This window comes from Cololabis saira, chromosome 18 (genome assembly GCF_033807715.1).
Source record: "Cololabis saira isolate AMF1-May2022 chromosome 18, fColSai1.1, whole genome shotgun sequence".
In the NCBI taxonomy this organism is placed as follows: Eukaryota; Metazoa; Chordata; class Actinopteri; order Beloniformes; family Belonidae; genus Cololabis; species Cololabis saira.
The window spans coordinates 2,882,262-2,908,220 of NC_084604.1; the positions used below are offsets into that span (position 1 = coordinate 2,882,262).

General features: G+C 45.6%; 2 protein-coding genes across 2 annotated transcripts in view; both read left to right on the forward strand.

Annotated features, from left to right (window-relative positions):
* The first annotated feature begins 2,028 nt into the window (after positions 1 to 2,028).
* rpf2 (ribosome production factor 2 homolog) lies at positions 2,029 to 11,380 on the forward strand. Its single transcript, XM_061746549.1, has 10 exons — positions 2,029 to 2,110; positions 4,317 to 4,449; positions 6,420 to 6,457; positions 6,651 to 6,690; positions 6,782 to 6,863; positions 6,946 to 7,022; positions 8,250 to 8,349; positions 9,209 to 9,311; positions 9,401 to 9,545; positions 11,092 to 11,380. The coding sequence occupies exons 1-10, from the start codon at positions 2,088 to 2,090 to the stop codon at positions 11,278 to 11,280; spliced, it is 930 nt and encodes a 309-aa protein (XP_061602533.1). The 5' UTR covers positions 2,029 to 2,087; the 3' UTR covers positions 11,281 to 11,380.
* An 11,207-nt stretch (positions 11,381 to 22,587) lies between these two features.
* The window catches only part of slc16a10 (solute carrier family 16 member 10), a 59,488-nt gene continuing 56,116 nt past the window's right edge, over positions 22,588 to 25,959 (forward strand). The window contains exon 1 of the mRNA XM_061746343.1: positions 22,588 to 23,061. Within this exon, the coding sequence (XP_061602327.1) occupies positions 22,743 to 23,061 (319 nt within the window). The 5' untranslated portion in view covers positions 22,588 to 22,742. The remainder of the gene's footprint in view (positions 23,062 to 25,959) is intronic.

The window sequence follows — 25,959 nt, forward strand, 5'->3', positions numbered from 1 at the left end:
ACCACAAATGAGCCGGTGGGAGAGGGGCGTGGCCTTCACCACGGCTGTAAGAAAGACCAAAAAAGGTGTTTGTATTGTTTTTTTCAAAAGAAAAAAATAATCCTTTCCTGTCTTCTTTTTTTCCTTTTTTTTTTTTTTTTTTTCAAAAGAAAAAAATAATCTGCAAGGAAAAAATAATGTCACATTAATAAAGTGGGAGAGGGAGCGAAACGCTGCCGTCACCACAAATGAGCCGGTGGGAGAGGGGCGTGGCCTTCACCACGGCTGTAAGAAAGACCAAAAAAGGTGTCCGTATTGTTTTTTTCAAAAGAAAAAAATAATCCTTTTCTGTCTTCTTTTTTTCCTTTTTTTTTTTTTCCCAAAAGAAAAAAATAATCTGCAAGGAAAAATAATGTCACATTAATAAAGTGGGAGAGGGAGCGAAACGCTGCCGTCACCACAAACGAGCCGGTGGGAGAGGGGCGTGGCCTTCACCACGGCTGTAAGAAAGACCAAAAAAGGGTGTTTGTATTGTTTTTTCCAAAGAAAAAAATAATCCCTTTCTGTCTTCTTTTTTTTTTTTTTTTTTTTCAGCAGAAAAAATAACTGCACAGAATGTTCAGGTGTCGGGCGCAGCCAACAGCTTACCTTCTGTCAGCTGGGCCAGGGGGGCGGGGCGGGGAGACGCCGCCGCCGCCGCAACGAACACCAATAAATACCGCGTGGCCACAGCCTCTCGGAGGACGACAGAGATCGTTACTCCTACCTTACGGCACGAAGCTGCACAGAGGCCGGCGGTTTTAGGGAGGAAAGGAAGAAGCTCTTAACCAGCCTTCTATTTCCGTCCTGTACTTCAGCGCGATGCGAGAAGAATGAGGAGCCGATCCCATGCTTGACCCCGGAAGATATACCCCTTCCGGGGGTCATGCAGGGGTCACGGGTGACGTGACATTGTTGGTATTGTACTCGACATGCGCATGCGCGAGGGGAGATATCCAGTGCTTACAGCACCGCCTGGCGGTCAGTAGGGACGAAATAGAACGTGTTTCCCCTCCTCTCCGTTTGTTGTTGCGGTGCGCCTGTTCGTCCAGCAGATGGCGACATTTCTCCGAATCGGCCACTCTCCCCGCCGCTGATCCGCCCCCCACGGGCCCAACCTCAGACACAAATTCAGTTTTACCATTTTAAAGGATAGCTCCTTGAGATGCAACATCTCATTTTCAAGGGGGTCCCAAAAAACATACAACATTACAATATATTACATTGCAGTACAGACATACATGATATAAAACAAACAGACATCTCACTCACCCCCTCCCACACACAACCCCTACCCACATAAGTGTAGTTACAAGTAGGGTAACCGAAACAATGAGATAATATAACATAACAGAGAAATAAATAAATAGATAAATAAATAAAAATAAATAAATAAATAGAAAAAAGGACAAAAAGAGAGGAAGATTTTTTTGTATAATTGCCCTGTAAAATTGTAAATAGGTTTTGTTTATTTTTATTCAGAACTGTCCCTTTTTCTTTTCTTTTTCTCTCTCTCTACCTCAAACTGCTGCACCTTAAATGTTTATTCTGTTTATTCTGTATCATAGAAATTCCACATTTGTTTTATTGTTTATTCTATTTTATCACAAAAGAGCGAAATTATCTTGTTGGACAATGTTCGAACCTGGCCAATAAAGATGATTCTGATTCTGATCTATCTATCTATCTATCTATCTATCTATCTATCTATCTATCTATCTATCTATCTATCTATCTATCTATCTATCTATCTATCTATCTATCTATCTATCTATCTATCTATCTATCTATCTATCTATCTATCTATCTATCTATCTATCTATCTATCTATCTATCTATCTATCTATCTATATATCTATCCATCCATCCATCCATCCATCCATCCATCCATCCATCCATCCATCCATCCATCCATCCATCCATCCATCCAGCGGTTATTTCCTGTGGGCTGCAGTTCCACTTTCAGCCGCAGGCGGCAGTGTCGCGGCTGTTCACTGCGTTCCAGCGCCACAAACCCGCAGAAGAAGATGCGCCTGTTTCCTCCGTTTCACGTGGACTGAAACACAAACATGACGAAGCTGGACGGAATCATGTAAGTTTGCGTTTATTTCACCGGGACACGCCGCTTTCAGCGATCTGAGGTCCACATATTCAGAGAGTTGAGATGAAACCAGCCAGGCCGAGGAACTGGAGCAGAACTGTAGAAAGATTTCTGTTAAAACAGCAGAAATGTAGAAGGATTTCTGTTAAAACAGCAGAAATGTAGAAGGATTTCTGTTAAAACAGCAGAAATGTAGAAGGATTTCTGTTAAAACAGCAGAAATGTAGAAGGATTTCTGTTAAAACAGCAGAAATGTAGAAGGATTTCTGTTAAAACAGCAGAAATGTAGAAGGATTTCTGTTAAAACAGCAGAAATGTAGAAAGATTTCTGTTAAAACAGCAGAAATGTCGAGGTTATTTTCACACTGAACTCTTTCGGGAGCTCATAATGTGGAGCATTGTTGTTGAACGGGGTTAAAAGTTGGTTTTCGACTGGTTAGAAGGACCAGAACCGGGTTAAGAAGCACGACAGACCCCTCAAACCCGGATCCTGGTCTGGGCTGGTCCATCCTGGTCTGGGCTGGTCCATCCTGGTCTAAGGTGGTCCATCCTGGTCTAAGGTGGTCCATCCTGGTCTAAGGTGGTCCATCCTGGTCTGGGCTGGTCCATCCTGGTCTGGGCTGGTCCATCCTGGTCTAAGGTGGTCCATCCTGGTCTAAGGTGGTCCATCCTGGTCTGGGCTGGTCCATCCTGGTCTGGGCTGGTCCATCCTGGTCTGGGCTGGTCCATCCTGGTCTAAGGTGGTCCATCCTGGTCTAAGGTGGTCCATCCTGGTCTGGGCTGGTCCATCCTGGTCTGGGCTGGTCCATCCTGGTCTGGGCTGGTCCATCCTGGTCTGAGCTGGTCCATCCTGGTCTAAGGTGGTCCATCCTGGTCTGAGCTGGTCCATCCTGGTCTGGGCTGGTCCATCCTGGTCTGAGCTGGTCCATCCTGGTCTAAGGTGGTCCATCCTGGTCTGGGCTGGTCCATCCTGGTCTGAGCTGGTCCATCCTGGTCTGAGCTGGTCCATCCTGGTCTGGGCTGGTCCATCCTGGTCTGGGCTGGTCCATCCTGGTCTAAGCTGGTCCATCCTGGTCTAAGGTGGTCCATCCTGGTCTAAGGTGGTCCATCCTGGTCTAAGGTGGTCCATCCTGGTCTGGGCTGGTCCATCCTGGTCTAAGGTGGTCCATCCTGGTCTAAGGTGGTCCATCCTGGTCTAAGGTGGTCCATCCTGGTCTGGGCTGGTCCATCCTGGTCTGGGCTGGTCCATCCTGGTCTGGGCTGGTCCATCCTGGTCTAAGGTGGTCCATCCTGGTCTAAGGTGGTCCATCCTGGTCTGGGCTGGTCCATCCTGGTCTGGGCTGGTCCATCCTGGTCTGGGCTGGTCCATCCTGGTCTGAGCTGGTCCATCCTGGTCTAAGGTGGTCCATCCTGGTCTGAGCTGGTCCATCCTGGTCTGGGCTGGTCCATCCTGGTCTGAGCTGGTCCATCCTGGTCTAAGGTGGTCCATCCTGGTCTGAGCTGGTCCATCCTGGTCTAAGGTGGTCCATCCTGGTCTGGGCTGGTCCATCCTGGTCTGAGCTGGTCCATCCTGGTCTGGGCTGGTCCATCCTGGTCTAAGGTGGTCCATCCTGGTCTAAGGTGGTCCATCCTGGTCTGGGCTGGTCCATCCTGGTCTGGGCTGGTCCATCCTGGTCTAAGGTGGTCCATCCTGGTCTAAGGTGGTCCATCCTGGTCTAAGGTGGTCCATCCTGGTCTAAGGTGGTCCATCCTGGTCTAAGGTGGTCCATCCTGGTCTAAGGTGGTCCATCCTGGTCTAAGGTGGTCCATCCTGGTCTGGGCTGGTCCATCCTGGTCTAAGGTGGTCCATCCTGGTCTAAGGTGGTCCATCCTGGTCTAAGGTGGTCCATCCTGGTCTGGGCTGGTCCATCCTGGTCTAAGGTGGTCCATCCTGGTCTGAGCTGGTCCATCCTGGTCTGAGCTGGTCCATCCTGGTCTGGGCTGGTCCATCCTGGTCTGGGCTGGTCCATCCTGGTCTGAGCTGGTCCATCCTGGTCTGAGCTGGTCCATCCTGGTCTAAGGTGGTCCATCCTGGTCTAAGGTGGTCCATCCTGGTCTAAGGTGGTCCATCCTGGTCTGGGCTGGTCCATCCTGGTCTAAGGTGGTCCATCCTGGTGGTTTTATTTCACTAACAACTCTGTCGTCTCTCCGTCCTCAGAAAACCAAAGACCAAGCGGTCCAAGCGCTTCCTGGAGAGCCGGGCCCCCAAACTGGTGGAGGATGTGAAGAAGGTGATGATGATGAAGGGAGGCAACACCAGCCAGACCGTCACCCAGGCCCTCAAAGACCTCGTAAGTTACACCGGGTCATAACTGCATGCGACGCGAGCGAGCGCCAGCGACAAAAACAATTCCATTGCTTTATTTTCTATTGGACTGTCCAGACTGGTTGCGAGCGACGCAGCGCGACGCAACGCGGCGCTGCGCCATTTTGATCTGGACTTTTGTCGGACGACCTGCTATATTATCTTATAATAATAAGATAATAATATAATAATAAGCTAATATTTCTGTCTGCCACTTTATTGAGGTTTTTGTAGTGAAATGAGGAGGAATCATAGAGATAACTTCTCATTTCCACTAACTGGATCAGCCGTTCCTCATCATGACTGTTTCCTACAGCGCTTTCAACCGGCTTTCAACGCGAGTGACAGGAAGAAAATATAAGAACATTTAAATATCACAATATCAAGCTTGTTTTCTGTTTAGAAAGTACAAACGTAGGAAGATTACAAGTACTCGCCCATCCTTTACTTGTCTCTTTACTCTTTTAGGAGTTTCTTTCAGGAGCGCACGGGCGGGTAGTGCGGTGAATAAAGGCTTATATAGGCCCAATCCCAATACTCCCCCTACTTTCTTTCACTAGCCCTAAAAAAGAAGGGACAGATTTTAGGGCACTTATCCAAATAACGCCTGTTAAGAAATTTGACCCGATGTTTTCGGAGATGAGAAGAGCCGCCGGCCCGGAGCAGCAGCAGCAGCAGCAGCAGCCGGAGTACAGATGTGATCTCCCTGCACCGTCGTCCCGGGGAGAAACCTGCAGCTCTGTGGAGAATTACCGCTGGCTGAAATAAATCATTTAGGAGGATAAATGTTGGTTTAATAGATGAAATCTAACAGTTGTAGCTACGCCGGTTAAGAAATTTGCTCCGAAAATTTTCGAGATTTCTGCCTGCCAGCTCCGGAGCTGATTTATGGTTCTGCGTTAAATCGACGCAGAGCCTACGGCGTAGGGTACAGCGTAGGGTACGGCGTACTGCGTGCGTCGCCGCGTCACCTACGCCGTAGGCTCTGCGTTGGTGTAACGCGGGACCATAAATCAGCCTTTATTCTGGTGAGGTTTGAAAAAGACTTTGCAACAACGGGCAAACGAGTGATTATGTACATTCACTGAGTGAATATTATGAAAGTAAAATATATATTTCTCGCTAGAAATGTAGTCAAAATGCATTTTTATGCAGAAACTAACTCAAAATATTGATTTTATTCACTAAAAAATAAGAAATGTCCGCCATGTTTTTTTTTTATTCAGTCAGCAAATGACGACGAAAAGCATTCTGGGAATTTTATCTGTCCCTAGATCAAACTAGTGAGCATCGGAAGTACCTCGATCCGTAGGGACAGATTCATAGCCACTACACTACTTTTCTTCACTACCCGTAGGTGAAAGAGGAATTGGGACACCACTACCCTCACGGGAACGCGCAACATTTAGGGGTAGGGATGAAAACGAGGGGTAGTGATAGTATTGGGACAGGGCTTATGGTCCTGCGTAAAAACGACGCCGTAGACTCTGCGTTGGTGTAACGCGGAACCATAAATCAGCCTTTTAAAAAGCAAGTTTCAGCTGTCAATCAAAAGAACGTGGGGGCCCATAACGGTTTCAGTGTTTCAGGACAGAGAGCGTCCGGTGCCACGCAGTGCCACGCGATAGTCGGACGCTCGCGTGCAGTTAAGACAGGCTGTAAGGGGGGGTCTCCTTAACGGTCCGGTCTGGATCCTCCTTAGACGTCCAGACCGGATCTAAAGGTCTGGTCTGGATCCTCCTTAGACGTCCACGTCAGTGTATTATCATGAAACTGATTAGGGTCTTTGTGAAGAACCTTTGAAGACGTACCTGAAGGATCTGTCTTCCCACAGAAAGTGTTTGATGCAGATTTCCACACAAACCACACAGACGTCCTGAAAACCATGAACAGTTGTTGGTTCCAGCTGTTGTTTGGTCTGGTTGTTGGTTAAGTTGTTGTCTCTGACTTTTGCAGTATTCCCTGAAGAAACCTCACGCTGTCCTCTACAAGAAGTAAGTAGTCCTCAGAAGTGGAGGAGCAGAGGTAGTCCATCCATCCATCCATCCATCCATCCATCCATCCATCCATCCATCCATCCATCCATCCATCCATCCATCCATCCATTAAACACTTGCAGGATTTCATGATGGCGGCAAATTCAAACGACTATTTAACAAGCGTAACTTAAATCCATGTCCTTTCCAGGAAGAACATCACTCGTCCGTTTGAGGACTCCACGTCCCTGGTGAGAAGCCTGGTCCTCCTGGACCCGCGTCGCCGTCTCTTCTCGCATCTCTTCCTCTGTTGGCTCACTATTGGTTCTGATCTTTTTACAGGAATTCTTCTCCAAGAAGTCGGACAGCTCGTTGTTCCTGTTCGGCTCCCACAACAAGAAGCGTCCCAACAACCTGGTGTTCGGTAAGTTCTGCCTCTCGGGCTCAGACGACGATCACCCAGCTCCGGAGGACGGGCGTGTGACCGAGTCCCTGGTGTCTTGCAGGCCGTCTCTTCGACTTCCACGTCCTGGACATGATTGAACTCGGAGTGGAGAAGTTCGTCGCCCTGAGTGAGATCAAGGTAACGGCGGTTGATGGAGAGGAAACAGCACGAAGAAGCGCCTTGAGGGGCTTTTCCACTAGCACCTACTCGTCTCAACTCGGCCTGGTTTCTTTTCCATAACAATCCAGCACCTGGAGCAGAAGTAGGAGGTTGGAGTGAAGCTGCTGTGACGTACAGGACTGTCTCAGAAAATTAGAATATTGTGATAAAGTTCTTTATTTTCTGTAATGCAATTTATTAAAAAAAAAAAAAAAATGTCATACATTCTGGATTCATTACAAATCAACTGAAATATTGCAAGCCTTTTATTATTTTAATATTGCTGATTATGGCTTACAGTTTAAGATTAAGATTCCCAGAATATTCTAATTTTTTGAGATAGGATATTTGAGTTTTCTTAAGCTGTAAGCCATGATCAGCAATATTAAAATAATAAAAGGCTTGTAATATTTCAGTTGATTTGTAATGAATCCAGAATGTATGACATTTTTGCATTACAGAAAATAAAGGACTTTATCACAATATTCTAATTTTCTGAGACAGTCCTGTATTTGATTTGTGTATCTAAATGAAGAAGACAACAACACTAAAGATGTAGAACCTGGAGGAGATGATAGATGTGCTGCTGGGTCTGTGGCTTCTGTTTGATATCAAGTTAAAAAATGAGAGTGAGAGAAGCTTCAAGCGGCGATTCCTTTTTTTTTATCTTGTTCATCTCTGCGCTGGGAGCCGTGAGCAGCTATGAAGAGACAGAGCTCCTGGTAGATCTGGTCGTTCCTTATCTCCGTCTAGATACCTTTTTAATTCTCTCCTCAGCACCAGGTTTATGAACATCTGACCCTCAGAGTTGGATCATGAAACAGACTTTTGCTGCCGTTGCTGGTTGAATAAAATGAACAAGAATCCGTCAGAGTCTCTTTCTCTGATTTCCTCCTCCTGACTCAGACGTCTGACTCCAACCCCCCGACCAATCGGTGGTCTGTAGTGTGATGATGTCAGATACAGCCGACTCAGCAGCTTAGAACCTCAGCAGAATAGATACAGAAAAGTATCTACTCAGCACGTTAGACCCCTAGTGGAAAAGAACCAAACTGAGGCGAGTCGGGCTGAGTAGGTGCTAGTGGAAAGCGCCATTGGTTTCAGCGTGTGATGGGGACGGAGCGATGACTGGCTGATGGACCAGCACCGTCCTCCAGGGACGGGTTATCCGGCCCCAGATAATCCCTCATTGTTGTTCTCCTCCAGGTCAGTAAGTGTCCCGAGGGGACCAAACCCATGCTGGTGTTTGCAGGAGACGCTTTCGACCAAGACGTGGAACACAAGCGCCTGAAGAGCCTGCTCATAGGTATCCAGCAGTACTCCAGTTGTAAAATAAAATCAGGGGGGTGGTGGATTTGATCATATGGGGACAGATAATTTGTGCTGATTACAAATAATATAATATATTACAAATAATAGCAGTGACCAAAACACCTGCAGAAATACTGCAGGAATGACATAGCAGCAGTTAAATGCAGCCTTCTGTAAGCTTTAAATATCCACTGGGCTTACATCAAATACATCAAAACACAACAATAAAAAACACTTTTCTGAACTTATCAATATGACTCTGTCCTTCACAGGATAAGTAACATGGATCACTGCAAAAACTCACAATCTTAACAAGAATATTTGTCTTATTTCTAGTTAAAATGTCTCATTTTAGTCAAAAAAAAATCTCATTACACTTAAAACAAGACTCATCACTGGAAAAAACAACAATTTTCACCTGTTTCAAGTAGATTTTCACTTAAAATAAGTAGAAAAATTGTTTTGTTTGTAATGAGAAGATAAATCTTGTCCCACTGGCAGATTTTCCTACTTAATTCAAGTGAAAATTTACTTGAAACGGGTGAAAATGGTCAAATAAGTTATTTTTCTGGTGTTATTTTTCTGGTGATGACTCTAAATGTTGAAATAGCAGTAAAACCACATTCATTGATATAAATGACATAAGGGATGGAAAGGAGGGATGGCAGTTTTACAGGGGGGATGATTTGGACCGTTTTTATTTCAGGGGGGGATGATTTGGACCGTTTTTATTTCAGGGGGGGATGCCATCTCCCCTCATCCCCCTCAACTCCAGTACTGGTATCCAGGGAGCGCTGCGGGACCGGGCCCGGCCCGCCGCCCTCAGAGCTCTCACGGCTCCTCTTCTGTCTCAGATTTCTTCAGGGGCCCCACGGTGCCGGCGGTCCGCCTGGCGGGTCTGGAGCACGTCCTGCACTTCACCGCCGTGGACGGGAAGATCTACATGCGCAGCTACAGGTACGGCAGCCTGCACGGCTCAGAAACCCCTGAGGAAACCCCAGGTGTCTGGTGGGCCCGCTGACGTGGTTGGTGTGTCTGTGCCGCAGGTCTCTGCTGAAGAAGTCCGGCTGCCGGACCCCTCGCATCGAGCTGGAGGAGATCGGACCCTCGTTCGACTTTGTCCTGCGGAGAACCCACCTGGCGTCAGACGACCTCTACAAGCTGGCTCACAAACAGCCCAAAGCTCTGAAGGTAGCCGGGACGCACCGCCCCCCAGTGGTCAGGGGTGGTACTGCTGCCATGAACGTGTCAGAACTAAAGCTGGGGATCGATTCAAATGTCAAGAATCGATTCCGATTCTTAAGATTCAGAATCGATTATCATGATTTGATTCAATCCGATTCCATTCCGATATTGATTTGGGTTAGTGTTATTAGGGCCCGAGCACTTACAGTGCGAAGGCCCTATTGTATCTGTAGGAATTTTTCTTATTATTTTTCTTCTGACGAAATGAGGGCCTTTTTTCCCCCTAAACATGCCCCAAAAGTCACCAAATTTTGCACGCAAGCCAGGCCTGGTGATAAATGTGATATTTCATGGTTTGCATTAATGGGCGTGGCCTAACGGCTCAACAGCGCCCCCTAGAAAACTTTGTGCCTCAAGCCCCACAATACGGTTTGAGGTACATGCACGAAAATCGGTACACACCTGTATCATGTCACAACTTAAAGAAAAGTCTCTTGGCGCCATGGCCGAAACCAAACAGGATGTCAGCCATTTTGAATTAATTGTGTAATTTTGGCGCAATTCATGCCATTCTTCCGGCAATTAATACGGCCCGAACCGTAACGTGCACCCAGGTGTGTTATACATCAAAATGTGCATCTCCATCCTGCGGCTACACGAGTTACTTTTCTCTTTCAAAAGCGTTACCGTGGCGACGCTAGACGCCAAAAAGCGGTATTGAGTCCTTGAGCTTCATTGGCCTGAATTAGCCCCGCCCCTTCTTCTGATTGGTTGTCCCTTTTTCCTGCTATAACTTTTGAATGGTTTGACATAGGAAGTCGTGGGTGGTGTCATTTCTGATATGCTTATGGGGGGCGGTGGCCGTGGGTGCGAGGGCCCATTCATCGCTGCTTGCAGCTTTAATTAAAACAGTTTTTTCAGCTGTTGCATGAATTATATGACTGTAGTTATGCAACATATTAATACTAGTATTATATTGAGATTGAACAGCAAGTATTGCAGCTAATGATGCTGTAAGGACCAATCAGCTCCCAGAATGCTGATAGAACTGCTTTCAGAAACATCGTGGGTCAGAATTACCAAACAGATCCAGGGAGGAAACAGAGACGGATTAAATCGTTTTTATTTTTTTGCAGATTGCGTTTTTTTTTTTTTTCCCATTTTCGGTCTTTTTCAGGTTATTAATTTTTGAGAATTTGGTTTTTAGCATTTTATGCAAATGTAACCCCAAGACAGTATATAAAGTAATGAAATATAGACAATTTATGCAATTATAACTGAAAACTTTAATGTTTTCATACCTTTAAACATATTTAAAGGCAAAAACATGGCACCAGTTATTCTTGTGTCCAACAAAAAATTCCTTTTTTGGGCATAAACAAAAAAATACCAAAAGTTGTATTGATGAAAAAAAATGGATCTTTAGACATACGAATCGATTTTTAGGAATTAATGAGAATAGATTTTAGAATCGGAAAATCGATTTATTTTTTTAACACAGGCCTAGTCGGTAGAAAGAATAATCACGCTGTTTTCCTTTTCACCCCCGCAGCCGAAGAAGAAGAAGAACATTTCCCACAATTTCTTCGGTACCAAGTTCGGCCGAGTGCACATGCAGAAGCAGGACCTGTCCAAGCTGCAGACGCGCAAGATGAAGGGCCTGAGGAAGAGGAGGAGGGTGGAGGAGGGAGCCGGGGAGCAGGACGTCCAGACCCCCAAAGTGGCCAAGGAGGAGAGCTGAAGCCCCCCCCACCCCCGGACCCAGAGCCCCCGCCTGACCGTCTGGACCCGCCGGGTCATGTGACTCTCTCCCCGCAGCCGCCGCCGCAGCCGCCGCCGCAGCAGCAGCAGCAGCAGCCGCAGCAGCAGCAGCAGCAGCAGCCGCAGCAGCAGCAGCAGCAGCAGCCGCAGCAGCAGCAGCAGCAGCAGCAGCAGCAGCAGCAGCAGCAGCAGCAGCAGCAGCGCGGTGTTTCTGACGGCGTCGTCCGATTGTTTCCACGTTACAGTTGCAGTGTGTAAAACTTTGTCCAGTCATTAAAACCAGATCCAAACTCGGCTCGAGACTGTTTGGTGTAAACATCTAATCCTTCAGCCTCGTTTACTTCACTCCGCCGAGGCCTTCATTAGCTACACGGCTCTGAGCCCACGATGAAGAAAGTTAATCTTTTAATCTCTTCTTTTGGGAGTGATTAGGCTTTATCGGGTCTTAATCCACAGCCCAGACGCCCGAGTTCAGCGGGTGACACCAGAGACTGCACCGCAGCAGTTACTCAGACAGGAAACTCCCCTCATCATGTGACTGCTGCTCCCACGGAGAGCAGAGCGGCGTGGGGGTCGCTGGGCTCCAGGTGCAGCGGGGCCCCCCGCTGGCCGGCCCGGGAACTGCAGGCCGGAGGAAACAGCTCAGCTGTCTGGCGGCTCACTGAAGCAGGAGAGAAATAAAACGTTGCTTGTTGTCAGAGTGACAATAGTAATGTAACACAGACGGATTTGTCGGTGTCCCTAAAAGAGGTCGTAACTCACTAGTCACATTTCAAACTAAAGGGAGGAGACACGTTGTGGTGTGGCGTTAGTGTGTTCACCCCACTGAGCTCAGGGTTACGTCACAGCGGAGGAGAGAGATTATGGGAGCGTCTGCGAGCAGCTGCCGGGAGCAGACCTCCCAGGACCAAAGTGCAAGCCCAGGGCGGTCAGGATGATGAAGTAGTTTATTTGGTCGATCAGTTTCCATTGATAAATACATTGCATTTCATTTCCTTTTGTAGGAAAGAAATAAAGGTGTAGCTGAAGCTTAAGCTTATTGTGCCTTCCCTTTTTAACTTTGTTTCCTTCATAGTACTACTACTTTACTAATACAACAAGGACAAACATTCTACAACAACATAAAAACAGCTAAGTAAACACACATGCAAAACAAGAAGGAAGACAAATGTAAATATGACAGAAAAATCAAGTAAAAAAAACAAACAGAAGACGGATCTCAGAAAAACAACTAACAACTAACAAGTAAATAATCAATGCTTAGATCAGTGGTTCGCAAATGGGGGTACGTTAAGACACTCCAGGGGGTACGTGAGATTTTAAAATATACATATATTTAAAAAGTAGAATCCATGCAAAAATCCTTTAAAAATAATCATTTCATAAATAATTGAGGAAAATATAAGTCTAAATTCATAAAATGAATTCTATCTTCAGGAGTAGGCTATTCAACTTATTATCCTAAAACCACAGAGTCTCCCCCACACCAGGATGGTTCCACCTAACCTGTCAATCACCACCTGGCTTCACCTGTCAATCACTTGGACCAACGATGGAGTCGTGGTTGAAGCGTAGCAGCAATATTTTTATGTTTCATAAATCACTTACTGATGGCACAGTGCTCCGTTTTAGGTCTTTTTTTTACAACCAAAAGTGCTTTGCGCTGGTTAGGGGATACTTGGCTGAAAAAATATTTCACAGGGGGAACATCACTGAAAAAAGGTTGAGGACCACTGGTCTAGAGGAAACGGAAACAATCTCTAGAAGAGTGAAAACAAAAGGAAACCAAAGACCAATCATTACATTTTTTGGTATATAAATATTATTACAACAACAATGTATGTGTATATATAGTTTTGTATCACAGTATTGTTATGTTCTGTATCTTTCGATTATATTGGATTTATACATCGTTTTAAATTTATTTATTGAACTACAGTTTTTTTTAATTCATTATTTAGTTTGTTCCATATTTTAACTCTTGCAAAAAGGACCGTGTGGACGGGAGACAGACAAGGAAATGTCCAAGCTCCCAGCAGAAGATAGATCTGATCACACGCCATCCTGCATCTTCTGAACCAACGACTTGAAGTTATTCTGACAAACCACAAAGTTTATGGAAGACGGTCCTTTGGAATGACGAGACAGAACCAGAACTTTTGGTCTCTCGTGCCACATGTCCTTTGAAAGAAAAATGAAGCTTTCAAAGGACCAGAGCTGCTGTGAAGCACGGAGGGGGGAGTGATGGTCTGGGACTGTACCTGTAACTACCATATCCCCCTATATATATATATATATATATATATATATATATATATATATATATATATATAAGGACTGTCTCAGAAAATTAGAATATTGTGATTTTCTGTAATGCAATTACAAAAACAAAAATGTCATACATTCTGGATTCATTACAAATCAACTGAAATATTGCAAGCCTTTTATTATTTTAATATTGCTGATCATGGTTTACAGCTTAAGAAAACTCAAATATCCTGTCTCAAAAAATTAGAATATTCTGGGAATCTTAAGCTATAATTTATCACAATATTCTAATTTTCTGAGACAGTCCTGAATATATATATTAGGGCTGTCAAAACTTAACGTCCTCTTAATGCCGACAATTTTTTTAACGCATGATTAACGCGCAGGGTAAAAAAAAAGAAAGAAAAGAAAGAAAAAAAATATATATATATATATATATATATATATATATATATATATATATATATATATATATATATATTAGGGCTGTCAAACGATTATTTTTTTAATCGCATGTTGTCCATAGTTAACTCGTGATTAATCGCACATTTATTTACACATTTTTTGCTGTTCTAAATTTTTTTTTTTTAATACTGTTAACGTGAGAAAGGGCAAATATGCTTGCTTTATGCCAATGTTTATGCGCTCTCTGCATCAGTCGTGTGTTTGGCTGCAAGTATTTGAGACTCCACGTACTTCCATGGTAATTCATTTCAAATCAACAGAACATGCAAATAACTTTAGCCTTGTCCAGCGAACCATTTGGCATCTTTTTGAAAATTAACTTGCCGTTCAAAAGTCCCTTTTCATTCTCCATCTTTCCTCGCTTTTCAAAAAAGTTCACGCAGTAGTCCACCATACTTTTCCTCAAGCTACGGTGCTGTCGACCGCCAGAAATGAGATAATGCGCGTTCTTTTCTTTTCTCTCTCCAGCTCTGCGTAGCCTTTTTCTCCTCAGATGATGCCGAGCACAGAATCTTCTGACGCTCATTTCTGAGCATTGCAGGAGACACATCTGCTGCAACGTGCAGGAAATGTGTTTGTGCGTCAAACCGCTGTGGAACAAGTCCTTAATCAATCTTTAAAAAATAATCCTTAATCTGTTGTTTCAGCGCCGCTATGGTTGCCATGGTTACCCGAACTGCAGCATACAGAGCCATTTCCGAGTCACGTAAACCCGACCAATAAAATATTAAAATCAAACTTCCCCTGGAGAGAATTGTCACAGGAATGCCTGTTAAATATCCAGAACTAAGTTCACTCGGTTGTAAATGCCAGCTTCCGGTGCACGAATATGAATAAACGGTTGTTTTTGGTTCGTTTTTTCCTTCCTGTTGACTAGGGATTTCATTTTTCTTATATGAAATAGAAAAAGAAAATAAAAGCGTATTTTGAATCTTTGTTAAATCATATTAACACAGAAAAAGAAAAAATGCAGTGTAATTCAATATTTGTTTTTTGTTTTAAAAGGAAAATCAAATAAACCAATCGTTTTTTGTTTTTTGATTCCCACTCATGACGGAAAAATCCAATGACCAAAAGATACACGGACCGAGTGGAAACTCTTTTCTCTATTTCCTATTCGTTTCCACTGCTGCTGTCCCCTCTTTTAGCTTTCCAGCCTCGTCATCTGCTTCTTCATCTTCATCATCTAATGAAAATGCAGCTTCACATGGAACTGGTTCCCAGCTAAATCATTCCACAGGTATATATTATGCAGCTGATCGCTGCTGCTAAAATGTATTCCCATGATATTTTTGTATGATTTAAAGCAGTGTTTCTCAACTCCGGTCCACGGGACCCACTGCCCTGCATGTTTTAGATGTTTCCCTCCTCCAACACACCTGATTCTAATGAATGGCTCGTTATCAGGCTTCAGCAGACAACGGATAACGATCCATTTTTCGTTTTTTATTATCAAAACAAAAAATGGGAAACTGATTATTTTGGATGTTTTCTCTATTTTTATTTTGTCATTTCAAAACAAAAAACGGATGGCCGCGAAGTACACGGACCCTCGACCCTACACCAGCTGTTTTCCACTTACACCCTCATTTGGACTCATCCAGTCAGAAAATCTGAGAAAAACAAAGAAAAGTGAAACAATAACTACGATTACATGCAGTCAAAATTCGGGTTATTGCTAATATTCGGTTACTGAAACATTCGGAATATTCCGTTTACATGGTAATTAATCATTCAGGATATCTGGATCAAACCAGCGACGCACGGAGAACATCATGACGCAATTCCCATCATTTCTGCTTCTTCTTCCTGTATCCAAATTCAAAACAAATGCTGCTTCACGCAACTTTTCGCTCACCTTCTTGTAAATCTTCCCGGTACTTTCTACCGTCTACAAATGCAGAAATGTTCATATCCTTCATTACATTTATGAAGTGATTAGTCTCCTCCTGGTCTTGGTTTCTCCGTGTCTATAAGAACTTCCTGGACTCAAAAGACCAGGATTCCTTGTGAACAGAGCATGTGCAGAAAACAAATTCCTGTTCCGTTTGATGGGGATATTCCGTTTGGCGTTTACATGACCCAATATTCAGGTTTTAAAAGGAGTAACCCAGGGCTCATATTCAGGTTTTTAAAAACAAGCAAATTCGAGCAAACGAGCAAATTCGGGTTATTCAAAGGGGTTATTGGTGTTTACATGGCCGTGCAAATTCGGGTTATTGCCAATATTCAGGTTTTAAAAGGGTTATTGATGCATGGAAACGCAGTCAATCACTCCCAATGGGGCTCTGTGAAGGCTGCGAGCACATTAAAGTCCACGACAACACAGTCTGAGGAAGACTGGACTGGGACGGCTGCAGGAGAAAACCTCACCTGAACAGAACCTGGGAGCAGGACTAGGTCCACAAACCTGCACCTGAACAAACCAGCAGACTTTTGGACACATGAGACCAACGTGGACATGTTTGTTCTTCATGTCCAGAACCATGTTTGGAGGAAACCAGCAGAACCAGCTCAGAGCCACTGGAGACCATAGTGGGGGAGGGACGCTGGTCTGGACCTGGACACCTGTCCAGCACGGTGGTGGAGGGATGATAGTCTGGGCCTGGACACCTGTCCAGCACGGTGGTGGAGGGATGATAGTCTGGACCTGGACACCTGTCCAGCACGGTGGTGGAGGGACGCTGGTCTGGACCTGGACACCTGTCCAGCACGGTGGTGGAGGGACGCTGGTCAGGACCTGGACACCTGTCCAGCACGGTGGTGGAGGGATGCTGGTCTGGACCTGGACACCTGTCCAGCACGGTGGGGGAGGGATGCTGGTCTGGACCTGGACACCTGTCCAGCACGGTGGAGGAGGGATGCTGGTCTGGACCTGGACACATGTCCAGCACGGTGGTGGAGGGACGCTGGTCTGGACCTGGACATCTGTCCAGCACGGTGGAGGAGGGATGCTGGTCTGGACCTGGACACCTGTCCAGCACGGTGGTGGAGGGACGCTGGTCAGGACCTGGACACCTGTCCAGCACGGTGGAGGAGGGATGCTGGTCTGGACCTGGACACATGTCCAGCACGGTGGTGGAGGGACGCTGGTCTGGACCTGGACATCTGTCCAGCACGGTGGAGGAGGGATGCTGGTCTGGACCTGGACACCTGTCCAGCACGGTGGTGGAGGGACGCTGGTCAGGACCTGGACACCTGTCCAGCACGGTGGGGGAGGGATGCTGGTCTGGACCTGGACACCTGTCCAGCACGGTGGGGGAGGGATGCTGGTCTCGACCTGGACACCTAGACACCTGTCAGTCACTGAGGGGACCACGGACTCCTCTGTAGACCAGAATTCAATTCAGCTCTGCTAATTTTTATTTATATACTGTAGCGACTATTACAACACAAGTTGTCTAAGATCTTTCCAAAGACCAGAACATGACCCGGATCATTACATAAACACAGCAGGAAAAAAGTTCCCTCTAGGAAACCTGGATCCGGACCTGGATCATAAGGGGGGCAGCAGGTCAGGGTGCTGTTGGGGGTTGGTCTGAGTTGAGCCTCTGCCCCAAGGGTGACCTTCACTGGTAATAATGGGTATTGTTTAAGGATTTTCATGTATTGATTCATTCCAGGCACTTCAGAACCACCGTGCAACAAACTTCACTCTAGTATGAATCTATGCATTTATATACAAGTACTGTACATTCACATACACACACGTTCTGAACATGCAGTTTTTAAATGAAGGTTTTTATTATTAAAGGGGAAAAAATCAGGAAAAATCCCCCCTGTTAAAACACATTATCTGTGGTTTATCACATCTTTGGAAAGATGATTACTGACACACCTCTTCTCAATCAAGAAATCACTTAAATAGGACCTGCCTGACAAAGTGAACTAGACCAAAAGATCCTCAAAAGCTAGACATCATGCTGCCATCCAAAGACATCCAGGAACACATGAGAAACAAAGTAATTGAGATCTATCAGTCTGGAAAAGGTTCCAAAGCCATTTGTAAAGCTTTGGGACTCACAACCACAGTGAGAGGCTTTATCCACAAATGGAGAAAACATGGAAGAGTGGTGAACCTTCCCAGGAGGAACCGACCAAAATGACCCCAAGAGCAGCGACGACTCATCCAAGAGTCAGAAAAGACCCAGAACAACATCCAGAGACCTGCAGGCCTCACCTGCCTCAATTAAGGTCAGTGTTCATGACTCCACCTTAAGAAAGAGACGGGGCAGAAATGATTGCATGGCAGAGTTCCAAGACCAAAACCACTGCTGAGTAAAAACATAAAGGCTTGTCTCAGTTTTGCTAGAAAACATCTTGATGATCCCCAAGACTTTTGGGGAAATACTTTGTGGACTGAAAAGACAAAAGTTGAACTTTTTGGGAGGTGTATGTCCCATTACATCTGGCGTAAAAGTAACAGCATCTCAGAAAAGGAACATCCTAGCAACAGTAAAACATGGTGGTGGTAGTGTGATGGTCTGGGCTGTTCTGCTGCTTCAGGACCTGGAAGACTTGCTGTGGTAAATGGAACCATGAATTCTGCTGTCTACCAAAACATCCTGAAGGAAAATGTCCGGCCATCTGTTGGTGACCTCAAGCTGAAGCCACTTGGGTTCTGCAGCAGGACAATGATCCAAAACACACCAGCAAGTCCAACCTCTGAATGGCTGAAGAAAAACTAAATGAAGACTTTGGAGTGGCCTAGTCAAAGTCCCGACCTGAATCCGATTGAGATGCTGAGGCATGACCTTTAAAAAGGAGGTTCATGCTCCAGAACCCTCCAATGTGGCTGAATTATAGCAATTCTGCAAAGATGAGTGGGACAAAATTCCTCCACAGCTGTAAAAGACTCATTGCCAGTTATCGCTAACGCTTGATTGCAGTTGTTGCTACTAAGGGTGGCCCAAACAGTTATTAGGTTTAGGGGGCAATCACTTTTTCCACACAGGGCCATGTGGGTTTGGACTTTTCTTTCTTTCTTTCCCCCTCAATAATAAAAACCTTCATTTAAAAACTGCATTTTGTGTTTACTTGTGTTATCTTTGTCTAATATTTAAATTTGTTTGATGATCTGAAACATTTAAGTGCGACAAACATGCAAAAAAATAAGAAATCAGGGAGGGGGCAAACATTTTTCACACAACTGTATGTATATGTGTATGTGTGTGTATATATACTGTATACACATACATACATACCTATATACATGCAGACACCTATCTATTTATACATACCTCTATCTATATATATATACATATATACATACCTTTATACATGCACACACATATCTATATATACATACATGCGTATACGTACATGCACATGCATGACAATACACACAACACATGAATCTTGTTTAACATGGTAAACCGCCTGGGTGGTGGTGGTAGTGAATCCCCAGGGTGGTGGTGGTAAACCGCCTGGTGGTGGTGGTAGTGAACCCCCAGGGTGGTGGCATTGAACCCCCAGGGTGATGGTGGTGAACCCCCAGGGTGGTGGTAGTGAACCCCCAGGGTGGTGGTATTGAACCCCCAGGGTGGTGGTGGTAGTGAACCCCCAGGGTGGTGGTATTGAACCCCCAGGGTTGTGGTATTGAACCCCCAGGGTGGTGGTGGTAGTGAACCCCCAGGGTGGTGGTGGTAGTGAACCCCCAGGGTGGTGGTATTGAACCCCCAGGGTGGTGGTGGTGAACCCCCAGGGTGGTGGTATTGAACCCCCAGGGTGGTGGTGGTGAACCCCCAGGGTGGTGGTGGTAGTGAACCCCCAGGGTGGTGGTAGTGAACCCCCAGGGTGGTGGTAGTGAACCCCCAGGGTGGTGGTGGTGGTGAACCCCCAGGGTGGTGGTGGTAGTGAACCCCCAGGGTGGTGGTGGTAAACCGCCTGGGTGGTGGTGTTAACCACCTATGTTGTGGCGGTGGTGAACCCCCAGGGTGGTGGTGGTAAACCGCCTGGGTGGTGTTGGTAAACCACCTCTGTTGTGGCGGTGGTGAACCCCCAGGTTGGTGGTGGTAAACCGCCTGGGTGGTGGTGGTAAACCACCTCTGTTGTGGCGGTGGTAAACTCCCAGGGTGGTGGTGGTGGTGAACCCCCAGGGTGGTGGTGGTAGTGAACCGGCAGACTTGGCATGCTCACTCAAAAAGGCCAAAAGTGTGTCACCAGGTGCCAGTCCAAAAAAATCAAAACCCGACAGCACTCACTGTAAGTACAAAACTTTTAATATATGGTTAAATCACTGCATAGCAGCAGAGAATCGGACGCGTTTCAGCTTACAGCCGTCCTCAGCGATGCTAAGGATGTCTGAGGATGGTGGTAGTGAACCCCCAGGGTTGTGGCGGTGTTGAACCCCCAGGGTGGTGGTGGTAAACCGCCTGTGTTGTGGCGGTGTTGAACCCCCAGGGTGGTGGTCTGGCCTCTCTGACTTTTTTTCCATACCATCTAACATAAGCCGTCCCGATCCATCCTCGTCTCTCCTAAAGGGAACCTCAACCTTCTAACCTCTTCTAAGTCCAACTCTCCGTCCTGTCTTCTCTTCAGCGCCACGGTGTCCAGACCAAACACCACTGGTCTCACCTCCGTCGTTCCTCCACCTGCTTATCCAACTCTTCATAGTACTCTTTCCATCTTCTCGGCACACTTCTGGCACCTGTCAACACATTTCCATCTTCATCCGTAATCCCCCTAGCCTGCTGGACGTCTTTCCCATCTCTGTCTCTATGCTTGGCCATCCAGCATTAATCAGTCTCTCCCTCCTTGGTGTCCATCCTATCGTACAAATCGTCATGCGCCCTTCTTTTGACTATTACCGCCCCTACCTTCACCTTATACCGCGTCTCCCTTGTACTCCTGTCTCCTCTCTTCAGTCGTCTCACTAACTACGTTTCCATGTTGTCAATAATCCTTTTCTAACCGGAATATTAGCAATAACCCGGTTGCGGACGGCCACGTAAACACCAATAACCCCTTTGAATAACCGGAATTCGCTCATATTCCGGTTTTTAAAAACCCAAAAATGACCCATGGGTTACTCCTTTTCTAACCCGAATATTTGGTCATGTAAAGCCTAATGGGATTTCCCCATCAAAAGGAACAGGAATTTGTTTTCTGCGCATGTTCTTTTCGCAAGGAATCCTGGTCTTTTGAGTCCAGGAAGTTCTTATAAACACGCTAACTAATCACTTCATAAATGTAATGGAGGATATGAACATTTCTGCATTTGTAGACGGTAGAAAGTACTGGGTTAGCGAGATTTAAAAGAAGGTGAACGAAAAGTTCCACGAAGCAGGATTTGTACGAACGCCGGACCAGATCAAGCTCCGTTGGAAGACGCTGAGAAAGGCATCTACAGGGCTGAGAAACAAATTGGTACCAGCGGGTCCGATTATCCGCCGAGCTGCTGTTATTGTTGTTGTTTTGGATTTGGATACAGGAAGAAGAAGTGGAAATGACAGGAATTGCATCATGACGTTCTCTGTGCGTCGCTGGTTTGATCCAGATATCCCAAATGATTACAATTACCATGTATACAGGGATAACCCTGAAACAGATTATTCCCAAAGTTTCAGTAACCGGAATATTGACCTTATCCCAAATTCTGACTGCACGTAAACGTAGTCAGTGTCCCACTTCTTCTTAGCTAACCTTTGTCTGTACATGCTCCTGCACTTCTCCGGTCCACCATGCCCCCCCTGTCTATGGTGGTGGGGGGGGGGGGGGGGGCGGTATCCCAACCTGTCCATCACTTCCTCACCACCTCTGCTGTCTTCTCCAACATGTCCATTGAAGCTGCATTATTGGACATCATTTTTATTTCATAGGTCCCCTTTAAATGTTCCCATGTAGGATGCTACAAATAAAGTACATTGATGTACCTCTGTGTACTGGATCATAGCGCCCCCTAGAGGCGGTGGCTGGTCCTTACGTCCCCTTTGATCACACCCCCCCACCCCCCCTAGCAGTTTGTGCCAGGAGCTGGCCAGGGACTGTGTAAAGAACTGGCGTTTCTGTAGAGTGAAGTCCAGTTCTAGGAGTCCTGGTCATAATTCCTTTGGCTTTCTCGTTTGAATACAATGTCGTTGCGGTGATTTACCATCTCAAACATCATTGATGACTTAAAAACAATGCAAACGAAAGGTTTTTGTGTTTTCAGGGTGCCAACAACTCTTCATTCTGGAGGCTTTTTTTTATAACATCGACTTTCTGTGATGTAGTAGAGGGTGGAGTTTCCATATCATGTTCTCGAGCACCAGCATTCACCACCTCTGCTGTCTTCTCCAACATGTCCATTGAAGCTGCATTATTGGACATAATTTTTATTTCATAGGTCCCCTTTAAATGTTCCTATGTAGGAGGATGCTACAAATAAAGTACATTGATGTACCTCTGTGTACTGGATCATAGCGCCCCCTAGAGGCGGTGGCCGGTCCATACGTCTATATTATGCGCAGCATATGGCAAGATAACTTTTGCACGTGCAGAAGAGGCGGATTTTTTGCTCGTATTTCTAAACTTTGATGCAGTGGGTGAAACTGGAGGTCCAATGAGCTGCACGATATGCCGCGGCGCTCCGCCCCTGCATCGAGTCTATTTATAACCGCTGCAGCAGCGCTGTGACAGTTTAACAAGCTGCAGATGCAGAGAAGCAGCACCTGAAGGCCTCTGCGTCACTCTCCAGACCAAGAACAACCTGAAAAACTTGTGGCCAGGATGGCAGAGGGAAACAACAGCTCCGATGGAGATGCGGCCGGGACGCAGCCCGAGGAGGTCCCGCTGGAGGAGAAGAGGAATGGGGAGGAGGAGGGGGAGGACAAGAAGGAGAACGGAGACTACAAGGTGAAAGTGTCGGAGAAAGCGGAGGATGCGGAGTTCGTGCACCCGGAGGGCGGCTGGGGCTGGGTGGTCATGCTCGCCTCCATGTGGTGCAACGGCTCCGTGTTCGGGATCCAGAACGCGTTCGGGCTGCTGTTCCTGTCCCTGCTGCGGGAGTTCGGCTCCGAGGAGGACAAGGACCTGCGCTTCAAGACGGGTAGGTACTGTATATGCGCGCATGCACGAGGGAGCCGGTTTGCACATGCAGAAGAAAAAAGTGTGGCACCGAGTTTGAACCGGCGACCATGCAGCACCATGGGTCCGTTTCCGTGCGCACGGAGCGCACTGTAACTTCCACTTGAGTCAGTGCGCGTCAGAAAGTAATCTGATCTGTGGTTTCCTGGTGTGTCTGACAAAGGAGAAGGCGCTCACTGCAGAAAAGCCTCGTGGTATATTGTGACGGCGCTGGAAGTTGCAGTCAGGAATTAAAACCAAAGTGACCAAAGCCGCGGTTGGAGCGGTTGGAGCGGCTCCAGCGCGCCCGCGCTAGTGCGCTCCCCCGCGGCCACGTTTCTTACGAGTCTCGCCTGGCCTGGAGGAGCCGGGGATCGTGTAGCATGTCGGTGTAATAAAGTCCTTTATAACCCCCTTCAGCAGCCGCTTTGGGGAAGTTGCTGAGGTGGAAACGCTGCGCAGCTGCGTGAGTCTGAGCACATCTGTCAGCTCTCGGGCCGCGGACGGACCGACGGAACAGTAGGGTTTTCATTAGGGCCAGAGCTGCTAGAGGAGCCAGAAATAGTAGGCTACTCAAGTAAAAGTACTGTTACTTCAGAATAATATGACTCAAGTACAAGTAAAAAGTAGTCATCCAAATAATTACTTGAGTAAAAGTAAAAAAGTACTTGGTGAAAAAACTATTCAAGTACTGAGTAACTGTTGAGTAACGTCTGATTTATTTTTTTAACACAACCATTCAAACAGACTAAAGTACAAATAAATCATCTTCAGGCCAATTAAATTAATAAAATTAATTAAAATTAATAAAAAATAGCTTAAATTAAAATAATCTTAAAGTAAATTAAAGTACTTTAATAAATAATAAAATAAATAAAATAATAACAGAATAAAAAAATAAATTAAGCACAAGTAGCACGAAATTTCCAGCCTTTGTACTTTTCTTTTTTAACCAGCAGAACTAGAACAAACATGAACTCATAGAAACTCTGTGTTTGAGTCTGTGTAAATGTGACAAAACATGCAAAAACAAACATTTTTCCCAAAGAATCACCCAGTGATGTCATGAGATTGACGCGTACGTGGATAAAAGGGATAAAAGAAAAGTAACAGCTCAACGTAGCCTAATGTAGCAGAGTAAGAGGAACAGTTTCTTCTTCACAAATCTACTCAAGTAAAAGTAAAAAGTATAGTGATTCAAAACTACTCCTAAAAGTACAAACTTTCCCTAAACTTACTCAAGTAAATGTAAGGGAGTAAATGTAACTCGTTACTACCACCTCTGATTAGGGGAGGGCTCTGTGGACTCCATGTGCTAAATAAATTGAACTGAACCTCAGTTGGTTCCCCTTGGATCGTATCCCCCCCCCCCCCCCCTAGCAGTTTTGGTCCTCCACCGTTTGTGCAGGAGCCGGCCAGGGACTGTGGAAAGAACTGGCGTCCAGTCCTCCTAGAAGAAGTCCAGTTCTAGGAGTCCTGGTCATAATTCCTTTGGCTTTCTTGTTTGAATACTAAGGGTGTAACGATACACTAATCTCACGGTACGATACACGATACTGAGGTCACGATAACGATACGATATTATAGCAGTATTTTTTTAACAACCTTGAATGAGGAACATATGACTGGAAAAAATAGTCTTTTATTTGAAAGACACAAAATACAAAACAATACTGTGCGTTTGCACTATTGTTACAGTTTGTAATGCTTACGAAAACTTAAACAGCTTTATAACTGTTTAAGTTTTAAAGAGCAAGCCAGGCCAATAATTTTCCACAAACTGAACTAAATGTAAATGTCAGGTTTGCATTATGCATCTTCAGTTTCATACAAGTAAAAATATTTTGCCACAAACTGAATAGTTTCTCTCATGTATGTAACAACTAAAATTAAATAAATAAATAAATAAATAAATAAATAAATAAACTATGAAAAGTCCCAAACTCCAAAGTCAACATGACTGTTATTGATCTTGTGCCAGAGCTCAGAGCTTCACCTGCTCCAGCCTGAGGCCGTAAGGTGAACCCCGGTATCGTTTCATCCTCACACCATCGGGGACGACACAATCTTTACATCATAAAGATTGATTCATGCTCACCTTATAAGTAAAAGTTCGGAGCTCAAAACCCCCCAAGAGTCCCGTGATCGGGGCCGTAAAACGGTACTAGTTTCTTCTGAGCGTAGTCTGAGCGTAGATTTTGGTCCGCGGGTCGAGGTCGTCACGTGATGCCGCTGCACCAATAGGATGTTACTACTAATCACAATATATTAATATTAATAACCCAATATCGCGCTGCAGTTTGTCACCTCCACGACACGTATCGTGACGTTTTTGTATCGCGAAATTTCGTGGCACGTTATATTACACCCCTATTGAATACAATGTCGTTGCGATGATTTACCAACATCATTGATGACTCAAAAACAATGTAAACGAAGGGTTTTAGTATTTTCACGGTGCCAACAACTCTTCATTCTGGAGGCTTTTTTATAACATGGACTCTCTGTGATGTAGTAGAGGGTAGAGTTTCCATATGTTCTCGAGCCAAGAGCACCAGCATTCATTTCCAAAGCAGACATTTACAACTAGGGCAGCACGGTGGCTTGGTGGTTAGCACTGTTGCCTCACAGCAAGAAGGTTCCCGGTTCCACTCCCTGGCCCAGCGGGGTCTTTCTGTGTGGAGTTTGCATGTTCTCCCCATGCTTGCGTGGGTTCCCTCCGGTTACTCCGGCTTCCTCCCACAGTCCAAAAACATGCGTTGTAGGTTAATTGATGAGTCTAAATTGCCCGTAGGTGTGAGTGTGAGTGTGTCTGGTTGTACTTTAGTAGTGGCAACCTGCCAGTGTTTATGTAATAATTGCTCGGGGGTTTATGTTCTGG